This window comes from Bos indicus, chromosome 3 (assembly GCF_029378745.1).
Source record: "Bos indicus isolate NIAB-ARS_2022 breed Sahiwal x Tharparkar chromosome 3, NIAB-ARS_B.indTharparkar_mat_pri_1.0, whole genome shotgun sequence".
In the NCBI taxonomy this organism is placed as follows: domain Eukaryota; kingdom Metazoa; phylum Chordata; class Mammalia; order Artiodactyla; family Bovidae; genus Bos; species Bos indicus.
This window is the reverse complement of record NC_091762.1, coordinates 100,016,515-100,040,037: the sequence shown is the minus strand read 5'-3', so window position 1 is coordinate 100,040,037 and position 23,523 is coordinate 100,016,515. Positions and strand designations below refer to the sequence as shown.

At 44.8% G+C, this 23,523-nt stretch overlaps 1 protein-coding gene across 4 annotated transcripts; it reads left to right on the top strand.

Annotated features, from left to right (window-relative positions):
• Positions 1 to 504: 504 nt before the first annotated feature.
• On the top strand, positions 505 to 22,939 carry NSUN4 (NOP2/Sun RNA methyltransferase 4). 4 transcript variants are annotated; one of them, XM_070786610.1, is made up of 7 exons: positions 1,096 to 1,750; positions 3,412 to 3,801; positions 4,579 to 4,922; positions 10,291 to 10,445; positions 14,159 to 14,319; positions 21,620 to 21,744; positions 22,327 to 22,939. In XM_070786610.1, exons 3-7 carry the CDS (start codon positions 4,633 to 4,635, stop codon positions 22,601 to 22,603), a joined length of 1,008 nt encoding a protein of 335 aa, XP_070642711.1. In that variant the 5' UTR covers positions 1,096 to 1,750; positions 3,412 to 3,801; positions 4,579 to 4,632; the 3' UTR covers positions 22,604 to 22,939. The 4 variants fall into 4 exon arrangements, with proteins under 4 accessions (XP_019813101.2, XP_070642711.1, XP_070642710.1 ...); XM_019957542.2 differs by lacking the exons at positions 1,096 to 1,750; positions 3,412 to 3,801 and adding an exon at positions 505 to 689; XM_070786609.1 differs by having other exon boundaries at positions 1,096 to 3,801.
• The last annotated feature ends 584 nt before the right edge of the window (positions 22,940 to 23,523 follow it).

Genomic DNA, 23,523 nt, shown 5'->3' with positions numbered 1-23,523 from the left:
GTAATGCTCAAAATTCTCAAGCCAGGCTTCAGCAATACGTGAACCGTGAACTTCCAGATGTTCAAGCTGGTTTTAGAAAAGGCAGAGGAACCAGAGATCAAATTGCCAACATCTGCTGGATTATGGAAAAAGCAAGAGAGTTCCAGAAAAACATCTATTTCTGCTTTATTGACCATGCCAAAGCCTTTTACTGTGTGGATCACAATAAACTGTGGAAAATTCTGAAAGAGATGGGCATGCCAGACCACCTGACCTGCCTCTTGAGAAACCTGTATGCAGGTCAGGAAGCAACAGTTAGAACTGGACATGGAACAACAGACTGGTTCAAATAGGAAAAGGAGTACGTCAAGGGCTACAGTTTAGAGGGTCGCAAAGAGTCGGACATGACTGAGCGACTAAAAACAACAACAGCAAGAACAACAAAAGATCCCTAGCTGGGCGGGGTTTGCACTCGCGTCGTATCGGAGGGCGGAGCCCCAAGAGAGTCAGCCGTAACGCTCTCCCCTTTTCGTCCACAGTGGGGCACACCACCTCTCCGGAACCTGAGCGTCTGCTTTTGAGGTTCCGGTCGGAATTACAAAGCGGCGCACGACGACATGGCTGCGCTGGTAGTGAGAGGTGTTCGGGACATGCTGAAGCGTGCGGACTTCGCGACGGTCCCGCGGAGACAACGACATAAGAAGAAATGGGTAAGGTCCAGTGACGGCAGCCTTTTACCGCCGCCCCTCGGGAAACTTAGCCAGCCCTGTCACATCTCGCACCCTCAGTTCGTTCGCTACTCCAGCGCCGCTGGAACGCTTTGGGTCACCTTTCCCCCACCCTTCAGGCGGCGTGACTAGGTGCCTTCTCACCTCTGTAGTCTTCGCCTCTCGCCGCCTTTTTATTTCGTCACAAGTCTTCGGCTGCCCCTCTAGTTAGGTCTGCGGACTCCAGACTCCGCCCCTCTAAGTTACGTCATCACCTCCGCCCTCATTTTTTCAGTTCTGTCACGCCTCTTGTTTCCGGCACTTGGTTACCTTCCCCTGGACCCCCACTAACCTCTTTCCACTTCCCTTCCTCCCTTTCCCCCTCCCTCCCCTTTTTTCCCACCCTACCTCCCCTTCCCCCTCCCCCCATGACTTCTTCTCTTCCTTTCCTCCTAGACCTTCCTGCCCCGCCGTCCTCTCCGCTAGGAAAGTGACGTAGTGACTTACCTTTCCCTCCCGGGTTTCTGCTGCCCTCCGGGAGAGGATTCAACCCCATTCCTCACCCTCGAGCTGCCTCTGGCTCCCAGGAAAGGTTATAGCGACCACCTCCAGACCTTTCCCCCAAACCAGGCAAAAGGTTCAGCGACTCCTCCCACCTTATGGGCTCTCCCCACTTGTCCAGAGCCCCTTTCTCTGGCCTCACTTGTAGCCCTGAAATTTCTTCCCTAACCGGCCAGCCCTCCTCCCTGCCCCGACCGATTCTTTCCCGGCCGCCACCGCCCTCCTCCCCAACCCCGCAGGCTCTTCCGCGCCCAGGGGGATGTTTTGAACCCAGTTCTCCACACCTAGGAAGGCCCTCCTGCCGGGAGCCTATCCTGTCGGGTTCGTCCCCTCCAAGTCCTTGTGTTGAGCGGTTCCGCCTTGTGGGATCACCTCCTGCCCGTCAGCGGAGCCCTCATTGCAGCTGGATCAGCCCTCCGAGAACACCACGTCCCTGTCCCCGAGGCCCTTACATAGACCAGCACAGTTACCTCTATTACTATGGTGGATACCCTCCAGCCCTGGTAACCAACCCGGTGACCTCCCCACCCCTTACTCATGTGCCTTTGGAAACTGGCCCCGTGATTTCACCGCCTCTTACTCACAGGTCCTTGGGAACTGGGCTTGTAATTTCACCTCCCCTTGCCCATCGGCACATGGAAACTAGACCTATAATTTCTCCACCTCCTCAGAGGATTTTGGATACTGGGCCCATGACCTCTACTCTGCTTTCTTCCTGGTCCTCAGGGAGAAGTTACAATGATCCTCCTCTTTCCTCAGCATCTTCCCCACCCACTGACAACTTTTACCATGGCCATGTTAAGCGTCCAGACTCTCATGAACCTAAACCACAGCTTGACCCGACTTTTGGGAAAAATTATTGTGGCTCCCCACTTTCCTCCCAACCAGGCACATCTAGTTGTCCCAGCTCACCTCAGGAGGGCTCTTATCACTATTCCCATCTTCCCCCAGAGGCCCACATACCTGCCCCTGGGAACCCTTACTATGCCATCCACCTATCCCCTGGGAGTACTGGCAACCCCCAGTTACAGGATTCCAGTAAGTCTTGCTTTGAGTCCATTTATTCCTGGGAGACTGGTGGGAGCTCTTATCTCCGAATAACCCCAGGTGCTATGATTTCTGGTCCCACCTGTCCCCAGGAACCACCTCTTCCCCTGTCCTCCCACTGTCCTTGTTCTGCCTTCTTCCCTTCACCTCCAGGCAACCAGTTTATGAATCCACCCCAGTCACCCCCCTGCAGAAGCTGTAAGGAATCCCCTCTCCCTGTGCCCATTTGTCCCCAAGCAAAGTCTCCCAAATCCTCAGAGGTAAAACAACCACATTCTCCCCACAGATGTCACTCCCTGGTCACCGAGCACACTCCTGACCAGCTCAGCGCCCCCAAGCCCAGCTCCTCTCCTCCACCTCCCTCCCGCCCTTCTGGCGTCTCTGGTCCTTCTTGTATGGTGACAACCATCACAACTTGCTCAAATTCCTGCCCCAAAGAACTTCCCCAAGGGACTACTGCACCTGCTGTGGTTCCTAGAACCCTCAAAACAGTTATCCCTGCTTCCCTTCCCCTTCGCCTTCCTTGTGATCCTATCTTACCCAGTAGTTATGCTCAGACCAGCCCCCGAGGACCCCCCTGTAGTACCCATGTATATTCCATGGTTACCCCCACCCTCGATCCTGGCCTACTCTCTGGTCCCCTCAATCAATGCACAGGTCCCCTTCAGTGTCATAACCAGCCTGTGGTGCCCCCTGGTGGCACTTACGGCACTCCCCGGGGCCCACTCCAACCTCATCGCCAGCCTGTGGTGCCTCCTTGTTCTACCCACATCTATTCTTTTATCCCTTTGAGAACACCCTTTGACCCCCAAAATTTACCCATTGCCCCCAGAGCCCGGGGTCACCTTGATGCTATGCCATGTGGCCTCCACGTCTACTCCATGGCTTCTCGAGACTCCCACAAGGAGTCCTCCCAGATTCCCTACAGCTGTCCTGTGCCTTCAACCAAGAGTTCCAGCTGTAGCACTAGTGCCAGCTGTAGTTCACTTTTGGTTATTAGTGAATGCCAAAGTAGTGACAGCAAGAACATCCACCAAAGCGCAAGTGGGAGCCAGAGTGAGAGTGCCCATTGCCCTAGCACAACTTGGACTCAAAGAAAGACTTTCCATCTTAGCAGAAGTCGGAGTGGAAGCAATAGTACCCAAGAAAGCACAAATAAAAACCGGAGAGAGAGTCCTCTACGTTTTGAAGATCAGTGCCAGAGTGAAAGTACCAGACCTAGCAAAAGTCAGGGCCCAATCAAGAGTGCCCTTCGTAACAGAAGTCGGAGCCCAAGCAAGAGTCCTCACCGTAGCAGAAGGCAGGGCCACAGCAGGAGCCGGAGCAAGACTCGTCCCCACTGTTGCAAAAGTCCGGGGCGGAGCAAGAGTCCCCACCGTAGCAGAGGTCAGGGTCGCAGCAAGAGCCCCCGCCGTAACAAGAAATGAGGGCAGAGAAGGAGTTCCAAGCAGCCCAAAAATCTAAGCCAACACAAAACTCATAGACGGTAACAGGGCTGCCAGCCATAGTAAGTATATTCCAGCTGTGGCATCCAGGGCCAACTTGTGGACTCCTCAGCTGAGATCTTTTTCCTCTTTCGACCTATTTCTGTACTCTTCAAGCCTGACTCACGCCCCTCTCTGCGGCCCCCGTAGCAGTCGTTCTGTAAGTCCCCACTTTGATTCACACTTCAAGGTTTCTGTGAGCTCTTCTCATCCCACCTTCCTGGAATCTGGGGACTTTCCCCAGATGACCCTCAGCCCTGTGATACTGAACATTGTGGTGTCAGTCACTGCATGACCTTTAGGTAAGTTACCCTCACCTCTCCACCAAATGTAGAAGGTTGATATTTTTTGTATCCCACTGCACTGTCTCTTGTGGTGCTCATCTAATCTAGGAGATGTGAAAGTGCTTTAGAAAATGGAAGGACTGTTCAGAAAGAAAAAAAATGTCTCCCATCTTTAAATCTGTTCTTTGCCCAGGGCCTCTATAGTTGCTACCAACGTTCTATAGACTCTACTCAAGAGTCCTCTCCTAGGTCTCAAGGAATGCCCTCATTTTTGGTGAACCCCACATGCTATTGTGAGAGCTAAAGTTTACTTTCACAACATGGAGTTAGAAAGGCCGGTTTCCCACTACTTTTCTCATACGCTTTTGCTCTGGCAGGCAGAGGCACGATGCAAAGGCAGGAGTGGGCACTTAGCTGGACCCATGTTTGCCCCAGCACTCTAAGGTGGTGGTGGGCTCAGGCAGTAATGGGATAGTGAGGCCTAGAAGACTTACAGGCCTGTTCTCTTTCTTCCAGGCTTCCACAGAGCCCAAATTTCCTGCTACTCGACTGGCTCTGCAGAATTTTGACATGACCTACAGTGTGCAATTTGGAGATCTCTGGCCATCAATCCGGGTCAGTCTCCTCTCAGAGCAGAAGTATGGTGCACTGGTGAATAACTTCGCTGCTGGGGATCGTGTGAGTGCTGAGCTGGAGCAGCTGAAGGCCAGGGACTTTGTGAATGAAGCTGTCTTCCACAGGGAACCAGAGCCTGAGAATAGCCAAACTGCTGCTCCATCCCCTGCGTCCTGGGCTTGCAGTCCAAATCTTCGTTGTTTTACTTTCACCAGAGGGGATGTCAGCCGTTTCCCTCCTGCCAGGTAGGATCTGGATCGAGGCTGGGGCTGTGCTGAGTGTCTGCCAGAAGTATACAGGAAGAGATGCAGCTCTTGTCCTGTTTAATAGGAATCCTAATATTGCTAATATTTACTAAGTGCTTATACATGTTGGGCCTTACCTCCTTTTGTTCTGTCAGCAGTCCTCTGAGGTGGGTAATATTACTGTTTTTCTTTCATCTTTGAGGAAACTGAGGTGCAGAGAAGTTAAGGTTCTTACTTCTGTAGGTCCTTTAGGTAGTAAGTGGTATAGCTAGTATTTAGACCGAGGCAGTCTGACCCCTGCACTTTGAGGGGTCAAAGTACCTTCACTTTGAGCCTGGTCTGTGCTACTGCCTAAGAAAGGAAAAAAACTTACACTTCTTATATGAGCACTTACTGCACCCTCTCTAGTTAAAATGTGTTATTTACAATTGCTTTCTTATTTTGCCCCCATCAGAGAGAGTAGGACAGGTAACCTCATGATACCAAAGAAGTGGGCCTTGTCTAGGAAATAGGGCTTGCTTAGGAACACAAAGTTAGTACTAGACTGGGGAAAAGAAAGGAGACCTTCCAGACATCTTATCCAATGCTCAGATGTATATGAATTTGAATGAAAAAAGATTCTGTAATGCTAAATTGTGTTTTAGAAATTGAGAAAAGGAGAGCTCAGTGGTAGTTGTAGGATGTGGGAGTTGATATTTGAAGGAGTGTTTCTTTCATTCAGCAAATATTGTCTACCAAATGCCAGGCACGCTAAATTGCACAAGTCACCATGGAACTTGCAGTGTAGTGAGGGAGATAACTGTTGACTATTTATGGTTGTGATAAGTGCTACAGAAGAAAAGTACAAGATGCCATGAAGTCTTTTTTTTTTTTCCATGAAGTCTTATAGTTAGAAGATCTAGTGCTGAGGAAGTGAAATTTAAGCTAAGACCTGAAAATGAATAGGAATTAATAGGTGGCATGGGGTTGGGGATGGGAGTGTGAGGCTACAGAAGAAGTCTGTGCTCTGCTTAGTCGTTCAGTCATGTCCGGCTCTTTGCGACCCCAGTGACTGTAGGTTGCCAGGTTCCTCTATCCATGGGGAGTCTCCAAGCAAGAATACTGGAGTGGGATCTTGCCAACCCAGGGATCAAAGCCAGGTCTCCCACCTTGCAGGCAGGTTCTTTACCATCTGAACCAAATAAGGAAGGTTTTACAGGCTATATGGGATTATGGACTTTTTCTCTAAAAGGAAGAGAGAGGCATGAAAGGGTTTTTTGTTTGTTTGTTTTGTTGTTGTTTTTATTTGGCATCTGGGATCTTAGTTCCTTGACCAGAGATTGAACTCGTGCCCCCTGCAGTGGAAGTACAGAGTCTTAACCACTGGCCACCAGGGAAGTCCCAGCCATAAAGGTTTTAAGCTGGAGAATGATGTAATCAGCTTTGAATTTTAAAAATATCATTCTGGCTGCTGTGTGGAAAATAGGTTGGAGAGAGGCAAGGCAGAAATGGGATTGTAAATTAGGAGTCTTTGCAGTAGTCTTAGCGGCTGGTTTGAAGGAAGGCTGTATGCTTAAGAGAAGTAAGAGATGAGGCTGGAAAAGTACATGGGAAGCCATGTATGGGAATCTTGAATTCCAGGAGCTTGCAGGTTGGGGAAAGGGGAGTTTCTTGGTGGTTGCTTATAAATGACTGGTTGCTTATAAATGACCCAGCTACCAGAGCTGGGTAGCTTTATACCGTGTGCCTTTTATTATTTATTGCTGTAAATGGCCAATATGTGTTCTAGAGAACCACTAAAGAGGGGTTCAGAGCAGAGGAAAGGAATAACATAGAGTGATTATAAGCATGGGCTTTGGAGTTAAGAAAACCTAGGTTTGAATCCTGTCTTCACCACTTACTGATATTAGATATACAGGGCTTCGCTGTTGGTCCAATTGTTAAGGCTCCAAGCTTGCATTGCAGGGGCCACCATGTTGATCCTTGGATCCCTGGTTGGAGAAGTTTCTCATGCCACGAAGTGCAACCAAAAAAAAAAATAAGACATGTGGCATTGGATACCTGAGCCTTGGTTTCCTTATCAGGAAGATAACTTGGAAAGTAATGATAGTAATAGCTGACAAGTATAGCTCACTATGTGCCAGATACTGTAATAAGCATTTGACTTCTGTTAATTATTTCATCCTCACACTAATCCTATCTGGTACATACTCATTACAGATGAGGAAACTGAGGTACAGAGAAGTTGACTGATTTGCTGAAGGTCACACAACTGATGAGCAGGTGGGCTGCATTTGAGATCCAGGTAGTCTGGCTCTAGAATCTGAGTTCTCCTGCCTCATAGGGTTGTGGTAAGAATTAAATCAAATGATGTGTATTAAAAACCAAGTATAGTCCCTGCAATATAACACTTATACATAGTATCTCTTACTATTGATGTTATTGCCATCAAAGTTGTGTTTCAGGAAATTGTTTTAGTCACAGTGAGGAGGGCATAGATTGGAGCAGGGTTAGAGGCCGATTTGAAGGCCCTGGCTTTAGGCAGATCCATGGAGTAAGACCATGTTGTTTTCTAAGTTGCCTGAGGACACTCTGAGAACAGGGGGAAAGCAGATCTCTGTATTTGAATTTTTTCCTTCTTGTCTTGATGGATTCCCTGTAAATCAAGGGGATCTTAACTTCTGGGAAGTTCAAAAATGTATTCATGGAGTCCAGGAACCTCCTGAAATTGAAAAGTTTTTTTGCTTTTCTTTTTAAAATTTTAATTGCAGGATAATCGCTTTACGATGTTGTGTTGGTTGCTGTCATACAACAATGTGAATCAGCCATAAGTATACTGTGCCTTTTTTTTGAAAACAGATATTGTAGCTTTTAACCGAGTCTTAAAACTATGAACCACCCCCCCCCCAAAAAAAAGGTTGAGTAATGCTTCTTAAAGAAAGGAATTAAAATAAATTAATAAAAGGAAGGAACTTGATAAGAATGGGTTTTGTGAGCCAGTACAGCTATGATAGCAATTCTATATTTTTCTCTGATTTCTTGTCTTTCTCCTTTGTGAGGTACAAGACACACAGTTTCACAGACAATTCAAGTGTGAAAGGATTGTAGCTCTTGTAGCTGATCCTTAGTGGTACTGTCTCGTGTGTTGTCACATCTTTCTCCCAGAGCTTTCCTGTCAGGGCAGCAAGGACCAAGTTTTCTGTCTCCTTGAGACTGTCCCCAAAGGCTGTCCATGCTGAACTGTGTCTCAGGCTGAATGACTGCACCGCAGTTGCCCTTATGACAACTGTGGGTGAGGAGTCCTTCTGTGACTATCATGTTGTTGTCATCCCCTCTACCCTAATGATTGCTGCCTCTATCTGTGTGTCATTAGCTCTCACTTGGACTCTCCTAACAGCCTTCTCACTGGTGTCTCTGTTTCTAATTTGTTCTTTCTAGCCTACCTAGCTTTCTAAAACTCTCACTAGCCGATCGTGTGATTTTCTTTAAAAAACTTTGGTAACTGCCTACAGGTTATAGTCCAAACTTAATATCTGTTACAACCTTGGCCTCTATTTGCTTTCCAACTTCAATCTCATGTACCTTGTATTTCTCAGTTCAGTTCAGTCGCTCAGTCGTGTCCAATTCTTTGCGACCCCGTGAACCGCAGCACGCCAGGCCTCCCTGTCCATCACCAACTCCCGGAGTTTACCCAAGTTCATGTCCATTGAGTTGGTGATGCCATCTAACCATCTCATCCTCTGTCGTCCTCTTCTCCTCCTGCCCTCAATCTTTCCCAGCATCAGGGTCTTTTCCAGTGAGTCAGCTCTTCGCATCAGGTGGCCGAAGTATTGGAGTTTCAGCTTCAACCCCAGTCCTTCCAATGAACACCCAGGACTGATCTCCTTTAGGATGGACCAGTTGGATCTCCTTGTATATCTACACACCACATTTCTCACCGTGTCTGAAAGAAGCTATGAGTTTGGTTCTGTGCCTTTGGTTTTTTTGTTTTCTTCTGCTTAGAATGCACCTCTTCCCCACCCGACTCCCTTTTTTTAACCTAATGAAAGTCCATTGCTTCGTCCAAACTTAAGTCAGATAATTTTAACTCTGACAGGCACAATGGATGGCATTCTTTTCTGAACCCAGAAAGAACTTTGTATCTCAATATGTAACCTAATAAAACTGAGTTCCTACCACACGCCATTCACTGTTTCAGGTGTTGGAGATGTTATAATGAACAAAACAAGACGAAGTCTCTACCTTCACTCTAATACGGAGAGAGAGAAGGAGAAAAATACACACACACACACACACACACACACACACACACACACCCCCCTATACTTACAAAGTGAATAATAAATACTTTAAAGATAGATGGGAGTTCAGTTCAGTCGCTCAGTCGTGTCCGACTCTGCGACCCCATGAATCACAGCATGCCAGGCCTCTCTGTCCAACACCAACTCCCGGAGTTCACTCAAACTCACATCCATCGAGTCGGTGATGCCATCCAGCCATCTCATCCTCTGTTGTCCCCTTTTCCCCCTGCCCCCAATCCCTCCCAGGATCAGGGTCTTTTCCAGTGAGTCAACTCTTTGCATGAGGTGGCCAAAGTATTGGAGTTTCAGCTTTAGCATCATTCCTTCCAAAGAACACCCAGGGCTGATCTCCTTTAGGATGGACTGGTTGGATCTCCTTGCAGTCCAAGGGACTCTCAAGAGTCTTTTCCAACACCACAGTTCAAAAGCATCAGTTCTTCAGCACTCAGCTTTCTTCACAGTCCAACTCTCACATCCATACATGACCACAGGAAAAACCATAGCCTTGACTAGACAGACCTTTGTTGGCAAAGTAATATCTCTGCTTTTGAATATGCTGTCTAGGTTGGTCATAACTTTCCTTCCAAGGAGTAAGCGTCTTTTAATTTCATGGCTGCAGTCATCATCTGCAGTGATTTTGGAGCCCCCAAAAATAAAGTCTGACACTGTTTCCCCAACTATTAGGGGCTGCTATTTTCAGATAGAGTGGTTAGGGCATACCAGTGCTTTTTTGGTGAGGTAACTTTCGCGGAGGACCTGAAAGAAGTGAGGAAGCAAATGAGGTATGTTTGGAGGAAATATGCTGCGTGCAGAAAGCAGAACAACTACAAAACAGGAGTATGCGTAGCTTAATTAAGGAATAGCAAGATGAGTAGTGTGGCTGGAATTGGGTGAGTTGATTTCTGTTTTAAAAGGCTGGCTGCTATGTAGATGAATGAGTGAGTGAGTACACAACTGAGGGTGGGTTGGAGAAATGAGTTTTTGCTGCATAGAGCTCAGTAATCCCTGAGGGTATGGACTTGAGACCTTGACTTCCAGTGGGTCTCCTGACTTGGCCTTTCACTCTAAGGTGGTCTCTTCTCTTCTAGGCTTGGCAGCCTGGGTCTCATGGACTACTACCTGATGGATGCTGCATCCTTGCTGCCTGTCCTAGCCCTTGGCCTGCAACCTGGTGACACCGTGCTTGACCTGTGTGCAGCCCCTGGGGGGAAGACACTAGCATTGCTTCAGACTGGCTGTTGCCGTAAGTTAGAGGGCTGTGTCTTGAGCAGGGAGGGCTCCCCTCCCCTCCCTCCCCCAGTCAGGGGCTCATTGAATATGATGAGCTCTCTGGTCCAGGTCAGAGGTAGGGGAGTACTTGCTAAGCTGGTTTGTTTTTTCTGTTTGCAGTGACTTCCTCTCTTTCTCTGTCAGGTGGCCAAGGAAGACTGCCAAGCAGAGCAAGGTCTTTGAAAGCAGATTAAAGCAAAGCCCTGATTAATCTACCACATGACACTTTTCACCCCTCTGCATCTTTTCCCTTTGTCTATAAGTTCCATTTTCTTAGCCTGACAGCTAAAATGATAAGATCTGGCCACAGCAGTCCTTTAGAGCTTTAATATGTCATTATTCCCCAGGCTTTATGTGCTTCAGCCATATCCTGCTACTCTTTGTTGCCTGAATAAGGCTCTACCTTTGCTCATGTTACAGATTCTCTGTGGAATAGCCCCATCCTATCACCCTCTTAACTCTCAAGCCTCAGCTCAAGTGTGCCATCTCCAGGAAGTCTTCTCTCATGATCTCTGCTGGCCAGCTGCGAAGTGTGTCCTCTGTCTCCTGTGCTCTCACACTCTGGGCATCACCCTTGAAACAGTACATTAGCCTTGCATCAGAGGATAATGGGTGTACATGTTCTTTCTCCCCAAGATAAGGAGTTCCTTGAGGACAGGTCTAAGACTTACTCAGTAGTATAGCTCAGCCTGGGCCTTGTTCATTGTAAATGTTCATTTCAGCCATCCATTTGCTGACATCCTGCCTTAATATAAACAGTACTTTTATCTTGAGAAAGATTCACAAGGAGGCTGTGATTTTTATTTATTCATTCATTCATTTCTTGGCTGTGCTGGGTCTTTGTTGCTGTGCATGGACTTTTTCCAGTTGTGGCAGTTGGGGTCTACTGTCTAGCTGCTGTGCTCAAGATTTTCGTTGCCGTGACTTTTCTGGTCACAGAGCATAGGCTCTTGGGTTCATGGGCTCAGTAGTTATGGTACACGGGCATAGTTGCCCCGTGGCATTGGAATCTTCACCCCATGACCCCTGCGTTGGCAGGCACATTCTTAACCACTGGACCACCAGGGAAGCCAGAAGGGAGGAGATGGCTGTGACACTGATCCTGGAGCTCAGCCAGGCTTCTCTTGCCATAGCCTTTTTTATTGGGCCTGGACCCTTCTTTTCCAGTTCTTATCAGCCAACTTGCACAGTTTGAATTAGCTTCCAGCCTCAAGGTAGGCCCTACAGGTGATTCAGAGAGGTACTACATTTGATTTCCACATTCTGGAAGTCCAGAGGGAATGAAGAAATGTTGATATGGCTTAATGGGTCCAATCACCCTAGGCTGGGCTATGCTGATCTGACTGACTGCTGTGAAAATTCATCAGAAGGGGGAATGGATAAGGTGGAGTTTCTTGGATGAGGAGGAACTAGAACTCAGAAGAGGAAGAAGGGCCAAAGAAGTAATTTAGAGTTGCTTTTCTAAAGGAGTTAGAGATAGGCCCAGAACTGGAACCCAGATTTTCTCTTCTCAATTGATATCCTGCTGCAAATTCTTCTTGAGCAGAGAATCCAATTTTGACTTCTTTGAGTGCCCTCAAAAATTAGGACATATTTCTTTGTGGGGAGACTAAAGTGGTTCACTCACTAGATAAAAGTATGTACTCTCTAGTTCTTCACCACAGTACCCACTGCTCTCTTTCATTCCTTGACTCCGAGGCCAGGTATCAATTGCCATTTATTATTAAGCTCACAGTAATATTTTTCTTAGAGCCAAGAGTGAAGTGAAATATTTCTCAAACTCGTGTCTATCACAAAAGGGAAAGTGAAAGGTAGATGGTGAATCATTCAGGTTTAGGCTTGGTTGTATACAATAGAAAACTCAACTAACTGACTTAAAGAAGAAATGTTTATTCTTCTCTTACGTATGAGAGCTGGAATATAGGCAGTCCAGGACTGGCATGGAGGCTCCACAGTTATCAGGGTTTCTTCTTTCTTTTTGCAACCTATTTTATTGCTGTCTTCCATCCTCAGGATTGCCTCATGCCTCCAACATGACTGCTTGACTACTGGAATTCCAATTATTACATTCAAATTCCAGGCAGGAAGAAAAGTCTGGACAAAAGGGGCACATCTCCTGATTGTATCAGCTTCTTTTTATTTATTTATTTTTAATTTTTTAAATTTAATTTTGACTGTACTGGGTCTTTGTTGCTTGGTGGGTTTTCTCTCATTGCCACAAGCAGGGGGCTACTCCCTAGTTGTGGTGCACGGGCTTCTTACTGCAGTGGCTTCTCTCGTTGAGCACAGGCTCTGGGGCGTATGAGCTTCGGTAATTGTGGCACATGGGCTTAGTTGCCCCTTGGCATGTGGAATCCTCTCAGATGAGGGATCAAACCCGTGTCCCCTGCATTGGCGGGTAGAATCCTAACTACTGGATCACCAGGAAAGTCCCTGTATCAGCTTGTGTTTTTTATATATAATTTTTATTTATTTTTGGCTGTGCTGGGTCTTTGTTGCTGCGTGGGCTTTTCTCTAATTGCAATGAGCAGGGGCTACTGTCCAGTTGTGGTACGTGGGCTTCTCATTGCGGTGGCTTCTCCTGTTGCACAGCACGGGCTCTAGGGCACACAAGCGTCAGTAGGTGCAACCTGTGGTATTAGTAGTTGCGGCTTCTGGACTCTAGAGCATAGGTTCAGTAGTTGTGGAGCTGGGGCTTAGCTTCTCCATGGCATGTGGGATCTTCCTGGACCAGGGATTAAACCCATGTCTCCTGCATGGCAGGTGGATTCTTTACCACTGAGCCACAAGGGAAGCCCTGTATCAGCTTCTTTTAAACATCTTACCAGAAGTCCCACACAGTAATTCTGCCTACAACTCACTGACCAGAACTTAGTCTTATAGTTTTACTTAGTTGTAAAAGGAGGCTGGGAAATGTAGTCTTTTGGGGGATATTGCTCCCCTCTCTCTCAAATAAAATTGGAGTTCTGAAACTAAGGAATTGTTGTTTAGTTGCTCAGTCATGTCTGACTCTTTTTTTCCTCATGGACTATAGCCCTTCAGGCTCCTCTGTCCATGGAATTTTCGAGGCCAGAATACTGAAGTAGGTTGCCATTTTTTTCTCCAAGGGATCTTCCTGACCCAAGGATTGAACCCATGTCTCTACGTGTCCTGGATTGCAGGTGGATTCTTTACAGCTGAGCCGCTGGGGAAGCCCATACTAAGGAATAAGAGTAGAATTTAAATTGCGGGTAAATAATATGTAGTATCTACCAAAGATGAAGAGAAATGTATATTTCAAGAAAGGTGAGAGAGCATATTTTTTAAAGAAATAAATGTTTTAGCCTAGTCTGCTTTGTTTATTTATATAACCTTTCTGGACTAAGTTGGTGTTTGCCTTTGCAGCCCCCACTCCAGAGTGTCTAGTACTGTGCTTTGCATATAATAAATGTTTCTCCTCCACTTGCCCCTGCCTTGGGGGTCTGCGTTGATTGGCTGTGCCTGAGAATTTGTCTGACTCTCCATCGGCACCGTTGCTGGTGGGATGCTTTGTTGTGCAATGGCCTCTGAAGTTTCTTTATACCTGCAGGCATAAGATGTTCCTACTACCCAGAATGTTTATAGATGCAGTGCAATTCCTGTTAAGAGTCCAAGGGCGTTTTTTTACAGAGGTAGAAAAAAACAATCCTAAAATTTATACTCCCACAGGCAATCTCGCTGCCAATGATCTCTCCACGTCACGAACGAGCAGGCTACAGAGGGTCCTTCACAGCTATGTGCCTCAAGATGTCAGGGATAAGAATCGAGTTCGAGTCACATCATGGGATGGCAGGAAATGGGGAGAATTGGAGGGGGACACCTATGACCGGGTGAGTGATTCCTTACCTGGGACATCCAGCTAGCCAAACCTGGCATTCCCTCCTGGTGCTAGGCCCTGATCGGGTAGGATCTAGCCATATGTATTGGAAGATGTAGGGCTGATTGTGGACCTGGCCAACTCTCTCCTTAGGTGATGTGATGAAAACAGCCATCTGCAGAACTGTCAGTTCAGCTTAGATGACTGCCTGCTATCTTGATTAGAGGGAACAAAAAGAGTTTGAACCTGTCTGGCTGGAAAAAAATTAATTAGGCTTATTTTATTTCACTACTCACTTGGCTGCACAGTAACCCTCATTAAAGTAAGTATGATTAAGCTCATTTTATTTAGTTTTGAATATTTATACAGTACATGATGTAAAATGCAGAAGGCTCAATATGGTATCTGGAGAAAAGTGTGTTTTCTTCTTAATCCTGTCTCACAGCTGTCTATTTCCTCTCCCTACATATTGTCTGTATTTTCTTCTGTATCCCCTTAAAATATTTTCTTTGTGTATATACAAATATAAATGTGTATATAAAAAATAATAGGAATGGTAGTGTATCATGCTTACTATTCTGAACTTTGTATTTTTTTTTAGTTAATAATATGCCCTGAAGTCAAACTTTTGGTTTTGTTTTTGGAGTATGATTGCTGGATAACAGTTTATATGTACTTAGGATATTGACAGAGGTTACTGAATCACTCCCTGTGAAGGCTAAATCAGTTTCACTTCTACTGGTAATGAATAAGGGCACTATTTCCTCATATCCTGCCACCATTGGAGTTATCCAACTTTTTGGTTTTTGCGGAAAGTCATTTTACATCTTTAAGTTATTTATATTTTCTTTTATTTATTATTTTTTAAATTCTTATTTTTATTAGAGTATAGTTGCTTTACAGTATTGTGTTAGCTTCTGCTTTATAGCATGGTGAATCAATTATAGCATGGTGAATCAGTTGTATGTATCCCCTCTTTTTTTAGATTTCCTTCCCATTTAGGTCACCACATACCATTAAGTAGAGTTTCATGTGCTCTACAGCAGGTTCTTATTAGTTATGTGTTTTATACATAGTAGTATATATATGTCAATCCCAGTCTCCCAGTTTATCCCACCCCCTCTTCCCTCCTGGGCCTCCCTGATAGTCAGTTGGTAAAGAATCTGCCTGCAATGCAGGAGACCCCAGTTCGAATCCTGGGTCGGGAAGATCCACTGGAGAAAGGATAGGCTACCCACTTCAGTATTCTTGGGCATCCCTTGTGGCTCAGCTGGTAAAGAGTCTGCCTGCAATGCGGGAGACCTCAGTTCTTTTCTTGGGTTGGGAAGACCTCCTGGAGAAGGGAAAGGCTACCCACTCCAGTATTCTAGCCTAGAGAATTCCATGGACTGTATATGGGGTTGCAAAGAGTCAGACATGACTGAGCAACTTTCACTTTCACTTTCCCTTCCCTCCTTGGTATCCGTAAGTTTATTCTCTGCACCTGTGTCTCTCTGCTTTGCAGGTAAGTTCATCCATATAATTTTTCTAGATTCTACATGTAAGTGATATTTTATTTGTTTTTCTCTTTCTGACTTACTACACTCTATATGACAGTCTCTAGGTCTATCCTTGCCTCTGCAAATGGCACAGTTTTGTTCCTTTTTATGGCTGAATGATGTTCCATTGTATGAATATATATATGGGAAGATTCCCCTGGAGAAGGGCATGGCAACCCACTCTAGTTTTCCTGTAGGCTTCCCAGGTGGCTCAGTAGTAAAGAATCTGCCTGCCACTGCAGGAGAGGAGGGTTTGATCCCTGGGTAGGGAAGATCCCCTGGAGAAGGAAATGGCAACCCACTCCAGTAGTGTTGTCTGGGAAATCCCATGGACAGAGGAGCCTGGCAGGCCATAGTCCATGGGGTTGCAAGAGAATCTGACATGACTTAGCAATTAAACAACAATAACAGTATATATGTACAACATCTTTATTCCTTCGTTGATAGACATTTAGGTTGCTTCAGTGTCTTGCCTATTGTAAATAGTGCTAAATGAATATTGGGATGCATGTGTCTTTTGAATTATGGTTTTCTCTGGTTATATGCCCAGGAATGGGATTGCTGGGTCATATGGTAGTTCTGCTTCCCAGGTGGCTCAGTGGTAAATAATCTGCCTGCCAGTGTCGGAGATACAGGAGAGGTGGGTTCAATCCCTGGGTCGGGAAGTTCCCCTGGAGAAGGAAATGGCAACCCACTCCAGTATTCTAGCCTGGAAAATCTCATGGATAGTGGAGCCTGGCAGGCTACAATCCATGGGGTCACAAAGAGTCGGATGCGACTGAGTACACACACACACACACAGAGTAGTTCTGTTTTTAGTTTTTTGATGAACCTCTATACTATCCTCCATAGTGGCTGCACCAATTTACATTCCCACTAACAGTGGAGGAGAGTTCCCTGTATTTTCTAATCGGCACATTCTAAAATTATTTATTTAAAATATATACTTCTAAAAATATAAAATATATGTATACAGCTATTGCCTCTGTGTTGTCATCTGACGCATTTTTCCCTTCTGTTCAGTTCTTACCATCTTGCCTCAGCCACTCTAAGACATGGAAAGAAAGACCAAGGCTTATAGAATCTTGGATAGCTTGAGAGACCTGCTTCCCATCTGTGTAGGAATCCCCTATTCAACCTTTTTGGCATACAGGCAGCAGAGTAGAGGGAGCATGACCTCTGCTGTCGACCTAACTTGTTTTTGTATCACAGAGGTGCCACTTATTGACTTTGAGACAGCTGCTTGATCTCCGTGAACTTCAGCCTCTTTGTTTATAAAATAGAAAATGATTATTATGAGGATTAATAATGAGCATATCCAGGGAAAGTGCTCAGTACATCAACTGGCTATGAAGATTAAACAGGTAGTAGCCATCATCATTATTCAGCTTGTGTTTGCATACTTTTGGTGACAGGGGCTCACTCAGGTTTTGTGTTGAACACCTCTGCTATTAGAAAAATTCTTTCTCTTACTGAATTAAAATCTCTAGATTTTATGGTATATGGCTGAGTTCAAGGATTCTAGAGTCAGACTGCTTGGTTTGGAATCCTGGCTCCATCACTTACCAGCCAGAGAAGTTAACCTTTCAGTTTAAACTTCAGTTTCTTCCTCTGTAAAGTAAGGATAATATTAATGCCTATCCCATAGGTGGAGATTAAATAGAATGCATGTAGAATGCTCCTGGCATATAGAAAGCATTTAATAATATTGTCATCATCACAGTCCCTTTTATTTTTATTATTTCCATTCATTAATTCTAGCTATGCCTTCTGTAACAATGCGCTGCCTCCCATTTCATGTGAAATGGAACATTTCAGACAAACATTTCAGATGTTTGTCTGAAGCATTTCAGATGTTTGAAAACAGCTTTAATGTCCTGAAGATGTCTTTGTTAATTTATTCATTGAACAAATAGTTGTGTACCACATACTGTGTTAGGCAAGTGTTAAGCACTTCAGATTCAAAGAAGAATACTATCTCAGGACTCCATACACTCTTGGTAATTTCGTTTCTACCCCAGCTCTACCTGGCCATCAGCTGGAGTGCCAGAGCTCCTTATTTTCATGGCAAGATAGATCTACCTGTCTTCCCACTTAACAGCTTCCCTTTTATATATGCCGCATTTATACCTTTTCCAATCTCTTTATATTTAGCCTTATTAAATAACTACCCTTTAGATATGTCTCTCATATACTCCCTAGAATTGGGTTTTGCTTTTTGAACCAATCTGAAAATTTTTCTCTTTCAAAACAATTAATGTCCCTGATATATTTGGTTTTGGCTCTGTCAAAGTATTTACTGAGTTTGTTTTACTTACTGTTTCTTTCACTGTGTAATCTCTTAAATTTTTTTTTTATTTAGGAAGGTTTATATTTTAATTCTACATTCAGTTCAGTTCAGTTCAGTTCAGTTCAGTTGCTCAGTCGTGTCCGACTCTTTGTGACCCCATGAATCGCAGCACGCCAGGCTTCCCTGTCCATCACCAACTCCTGGAGTTCACTCAGACTCACATCCATTGAGTCAGTGATGCCATCCAGCCATCTCATCCTCTGTCGTCCCCTTCTCCTCCTGCCCCCAATCCCTCCCAGCATCAGAGTCTTTTCCAATGAGTCAACTCTTTGCATGAGGTGGCCAAAGTACTGGAGTTTCAGCTTTAGCATCATTCCTTCCAAAGAAATCCCAGGGCTGATCTCCTTCAGAATGGACTGGTTGGATCTCCTTGCAGTCCAAGGGACTCTCAAGAGTCTTCTCCAACACCACACTTCAAAAACATCGATTCATCAGTGCTCAGTCTTCTTCACAGTCCAACTCTCACATCCATACATGACCACAGGAAAAACCATAGCCTTGACTAGACAGACCTTTGTTGGCAAAGTAATGTCTCTGCTTTTGAATATGCTATCTAGGTTGGTCATAACTTTCCTTCCCAGGAGTAAGCGTCTTTTAATTTCATGGCTGCAGTCACCATCTGCAGTGATTTTGGAGCCCAAAAAATTAAGTCTGACACTGTTTCTACTGTTTCCCCATCTATTTCCCATGAAGTGATAGGACCGGATGCCATGATCTTCGTTTTCTGAATGTTGAGCTTTAAGCCAACTTTTTTACTCTCCACTTTCACTTTCATCAAGAGGCTTTTTAGTTCCTTTTCACTTTCTGCCATAAGGGTGGTGTCATCTGCATATCTGAGGTTATTGATATTTCTCCCAGCAATCTTGATTCCAGCTTGTGCTTCATCCAGTCCAGCGTTTCTCATGATGTACGCTGCATATAAGTTAAATTAGCAGGGTGACAATATACAGCCTTGACGTACTCCTTTTCCTATTTGGAACCAGTCTGTTGTTCCCTGTCCAGTTCTAACTGTTGCTTCCTGACCTGCATACAGATTTCTCAAGAGGCAGGTCAGGTGGTCTGGTATTCCCATCTCTTTCAGAATTTTCCACAGTTTATTATGATCCACACAGTCTTTTTAATCCTGCCAACGGGCATGTGAAAAAATGCTCAACATTGCTAATTTTTAGAAAATGCAAATCAAAAATACAGTGTGACTTCACACTGGTCAGAATGGCCATTATCAAAAAGTCTACAAATAATTGAGACTTTCCTGGTGGTCCAGTGGTTAAGACTCCATGCTGCCAATGCACGGAGTGCAGATTTGATCCCTGATCAGGGAACTAAGATCCCACATGCTGTGTGGCATGGCCAAAAAGATTAAAAAAAAAAAATTGTCTACAAATAATAAATGCTGGAGAGGTTGTGGAGAAGAGAACCTTCTTACATGGTTGGTGGGAATATAAATTGGTGCAGCCATTATAGAAAACAGTATGGAGGTTCCTTAAAAAACTAAAAGTAGAGTTGCCATGGGATCCAGCTATCCCACTCCTGGACATATGTCCAGACAAAACTATAATTAGCAGCATTATTTACAAGAGCGAAGACTTGGAAGCAACCTAAATGTCTATTGACAGATGAGTGGATAAAGATGATGTGATACATATATTAAATGGAATATGCCTCAGCCATAAAAAAGAATGAAATAGTGCCATTTGCAGCAACATGGATGAATCTAGAGATTATCATACTAAGTGAAGTAACTCAGAGAAACACAAATCACTTGTAAGTAGAATCTTAAAAAAAAGATACAAATGAGCTTATTTACAAGATGGAAACAGATTCACAGGAATAGAAAACAAAGTTATGGTTACCAAAGGAGAAAGAGGGATGGGATAAGTTAGGGGTTTTGGATTAGTGGATGCAAACTACTGTATGTGGAATAGATAAACAGGGTCCTGGGAGTTCCCTGGTGGCCTAACAGTTAGAATTCCGGGCTTTCACTGCTGTGGCCTGGGTTGAATCCCTGGTCAGGGAACTGAGTGCCCACAAGCCACACAGCACAGCCAAAAGAAAAAGGAACAAGGTCCTACTGCATAGCACAGGGAACTATATTCAATATCTTATAATAGAAAAGAATCTGAAAAATAATATATATGTGTTTGTTTGGTTTTTTTACTGAATCTCTTTGCTGTATACCGGAAACTAACACAACGTCATAGGTCAACTATACTTCAAATTGGAAAAAAAAAAAAGAAGCCATCAGCTTCAGCTCTGGAATGCCTCCTTGGATTTGTACTCCTGGTTTTTCTTTGGCTTCTACGGATTTCTCTAATTTTCTTTGAGCTATGCATTTAAAAATATTGACTTTTTAAAATTATTTTATCTATCCTTTTTAGGTATTTTGTATTACAAGGGTTTCAGGAAACAGAGGGTATTGTCATGTGGTTTCTAAACATCCCAGTGACCCTTCTCTGAGCTTTCCTATCCCTTCTCTGAGCATTCTTATTTAATTAACATCTCTTTTTCTAAACGCTAGTCCCATCACATTTCTTGAGATATGACCTGACCAGAGTACAAGGTAATCATTTATCTTACTCTGTGTGTGCTATATCAATTCATGTAGCCAAAGAATGCATCAGAATATTGAACTCTGGGTCATTACTAATTTACATGGAATTTCTGCTTAACTGAAAATTTACAGATCTTTTCCATAGATGATTTTTACTTTTTTGAAATGTAAATATAGGACTAGTTTTTGGGGGGAGGTCAGGGGCTCTTTTTGTTTTGTTTTGCTGCCCATCAGAGTAGGCTTTTAATAAATAAATGCATGACTTTGTTTATTTTTGGCTGTGCTGTGTGACTTGTGGGGTCTTGGTTCCCTGACTGGGGATCAAACCCAGGCCCTGAGCAGAGAAAGTGGGGAGTCCTAACCACTGGACCGCTGGAGAATTCCCCAATAAGTGAATGACTTTGCATCTCTCACTTTAAAACTTTTCCATGTTGAATATGACATTGTTTTAGAATAAGATAATTTTGAATCCTGATCCTGTTACTCAGTGTATTAGGTACCCTTTGGGCATTATATCATCTGTAAGTTGGATGTTTTTATTCAAATAGCTAGGGACAGAGTTAAGGACAGAGCTCTGAAACACGGAAGACTTCTTTTTAGGTTGATATCAATTATTTAATTACAATTATTTATATGTTGGTTTTGGTTTTTTGACCAGCCATAAGTATACCTAGATGTACTATTTCCCCACTCTTTATTTCAGAGTTGTCCACCAGGTTAAAGTGAGAAGCTTTGTCAGATACTCTGCAGTTGGGGGATGGGCCAGGGGAGCACTCTGCTGAATCCTCCAGGTCAAGGGACTAAACTAGCCCTGACCTAAGGAAGAGGAGCCTGTAAGGAGCTCTAATTCTCGCCCTTTTACACTCCTGGGCAGGTGCTAGTGGATGTGCCCTGTACCACAGATCGCCACTCCCTTCATGAGGAGGAAAACAGCATCTTCCAGCGTTCGAGGAAGAAGGAGCGGCAGATGTTGCCTGTGTTGCAGGTGCAGCTTCTTGCGTGAGTAACAGATTTACAAAAACCCGGAGCTTTGGGAAAGAGTGATCTGGGAGTCTGGGGTGCTGGAAGCTGTTGCCAAGACCATCACCCATAGAAGGGTTTTCTGTTTGGGAATCTGCCTGAAGGAGACAAGCATCACAGGATGGTCTTCCTCTGGGACATAAAAACTCTATGTGGTAGAAATACATAGCAGGATGGACTGCACAGATTGACTTTTACCTCCAGGCTAACCCCTAACCCCATGTCAATGATTAACACAATTTTGAAATATGTACTGAGGTCAAGGCTCTGTACAGCTGGGATAAGAACTTGGTTCATAGCCAGTATCAGAGTTTGGTCTATAAGTGGAGTCAAAGATCAGGTGACTGTTTGAAGACAGCTTTTGGAGGAGAGCCCATGGAGTAAGGTTAGGTTACTCTCTGCTTTGAGAACAGCTTTTCAGATAATGTCATTGTGGAAGGCACACAGAGGCTAACACAGTCACCCATCCCACAGCTGGCTCCCCATCCTTCCATCTTCTGTTGCCCTTCTGCTTCTGGAAAGCTCATTAGTCACTGCCACTCTCTCTCTCTCTTTTTACAGGGCTGGACTCCTTGCCACCAAACCAGGAGGCCACATTGTCTATTCTACCTGCTCACTTTCACATTTACAGAATGAGTATGTGGTGCAAGGCGCCATCGAGCTCCTGGACAATCAATACAGCATCAAGGTTCAGGTGGAAGACTTGACTCACTTCCGAAAGCTTTTCATGAACACGTTTTCTTTCTTCCCATCCTGCCAGGTTGGGGAGCTGGTAATCCCAAACCTCATGGCCAATTTTGGGCCTATGTACTTTTGCAAAATGTGTAGAATGACTTAGCATCGCCCTGTTCCTGAAGTCCTGGTGTAGGAAGACTGGGTGTACTCTTGTGGAGACCAGTGGTAAATCTCCATCCCATTCAAGTCTTTCTATAGATGGTTTTCAGCAGTAGGAAGTAGGAGTTTTTCTGTCCTGCTGTCCAATTGTGGAGCATCAGCAGGTTTCTAACTCACTTATTACAACCCACTTCCAATCCCTACGCCCCATCTTTGAGCCTGTACTAAAGGTTCCTGCCCCATTAGGGGTTTTGGAGGAGGAACCAGTATGTTGTAAACTTGGGAAGAAGCATTTAGCCAATAAAATTGTTGAAGCTCCATCGAGCTGGGGCTAAAGTTGGGGGGGTCTCATGTCAGTCCAAGTTTTGTTAGTACCTCTTGTACCAGGTGCTGCTACTGAGCACTAGCTCTCAGGTACCCAGAGTCCAGGACCTCAGCCTGGTTATAGGCCTCTGGTTACAGAACCCCTCTCACACTTGAGATGAGTTTTGCATGATAAGTCTTGAGCAGTTGAAGTACCTACACAAGCCTGCCAAGTTTCTCCATATGGCCCATGATCTGATTTCAGGAACAAGTAACTGAAAATGTTAAGCCAGTGCATTATAATCTGCTTACTTAACATCAAGAAGGCTCTCCAGAGCCGAATAATTCAGGCATCCTCCTACTATCAACAGCACTGTTGCCCAAATCTGGCTGGGAAGCTGCTTCTGCCTCAGGCTGTGATACTCTCTTGTGTGTTTCTTCCCTTGTTCACTCCTCTAGTAAGTATTCCTTGAGCTCCTGTATGACAGGTGGCCAGGGAACTGCTGGGGATGTATGCTTGGGACTGTGGGAGAAAATGAGGCCCCTTCATTCTTCAGAATGGCAGCTCTCTGAGCACCTAGGAATTGCCTAATGTCTTATTTTGTTATCTTCAGGTTTTTT

Coding starts and splice junctions, on each gene's coding strand:
- NSUN4 (XM_019957542.2), top strand. CDS start 597: ATGGCTGCGCTGGTAGTGAGAGGTGTTCGGGACATGCTGAAGCGTGCG. Junction 690..4,578: donor AACGACATAAGAAGAAATGG/GTAAGGTCCAGT, acceptor TCTTTCTTCCAG/GCTTCCACAGAGCCCAAATT. Junction 14,320..21,619: donor AGGGGGACACCTATGACCGG/GTGAGTGATTCC, acceptor ACTCCTGGGCAG/GTGCTAGTGGATGTGCCCTG.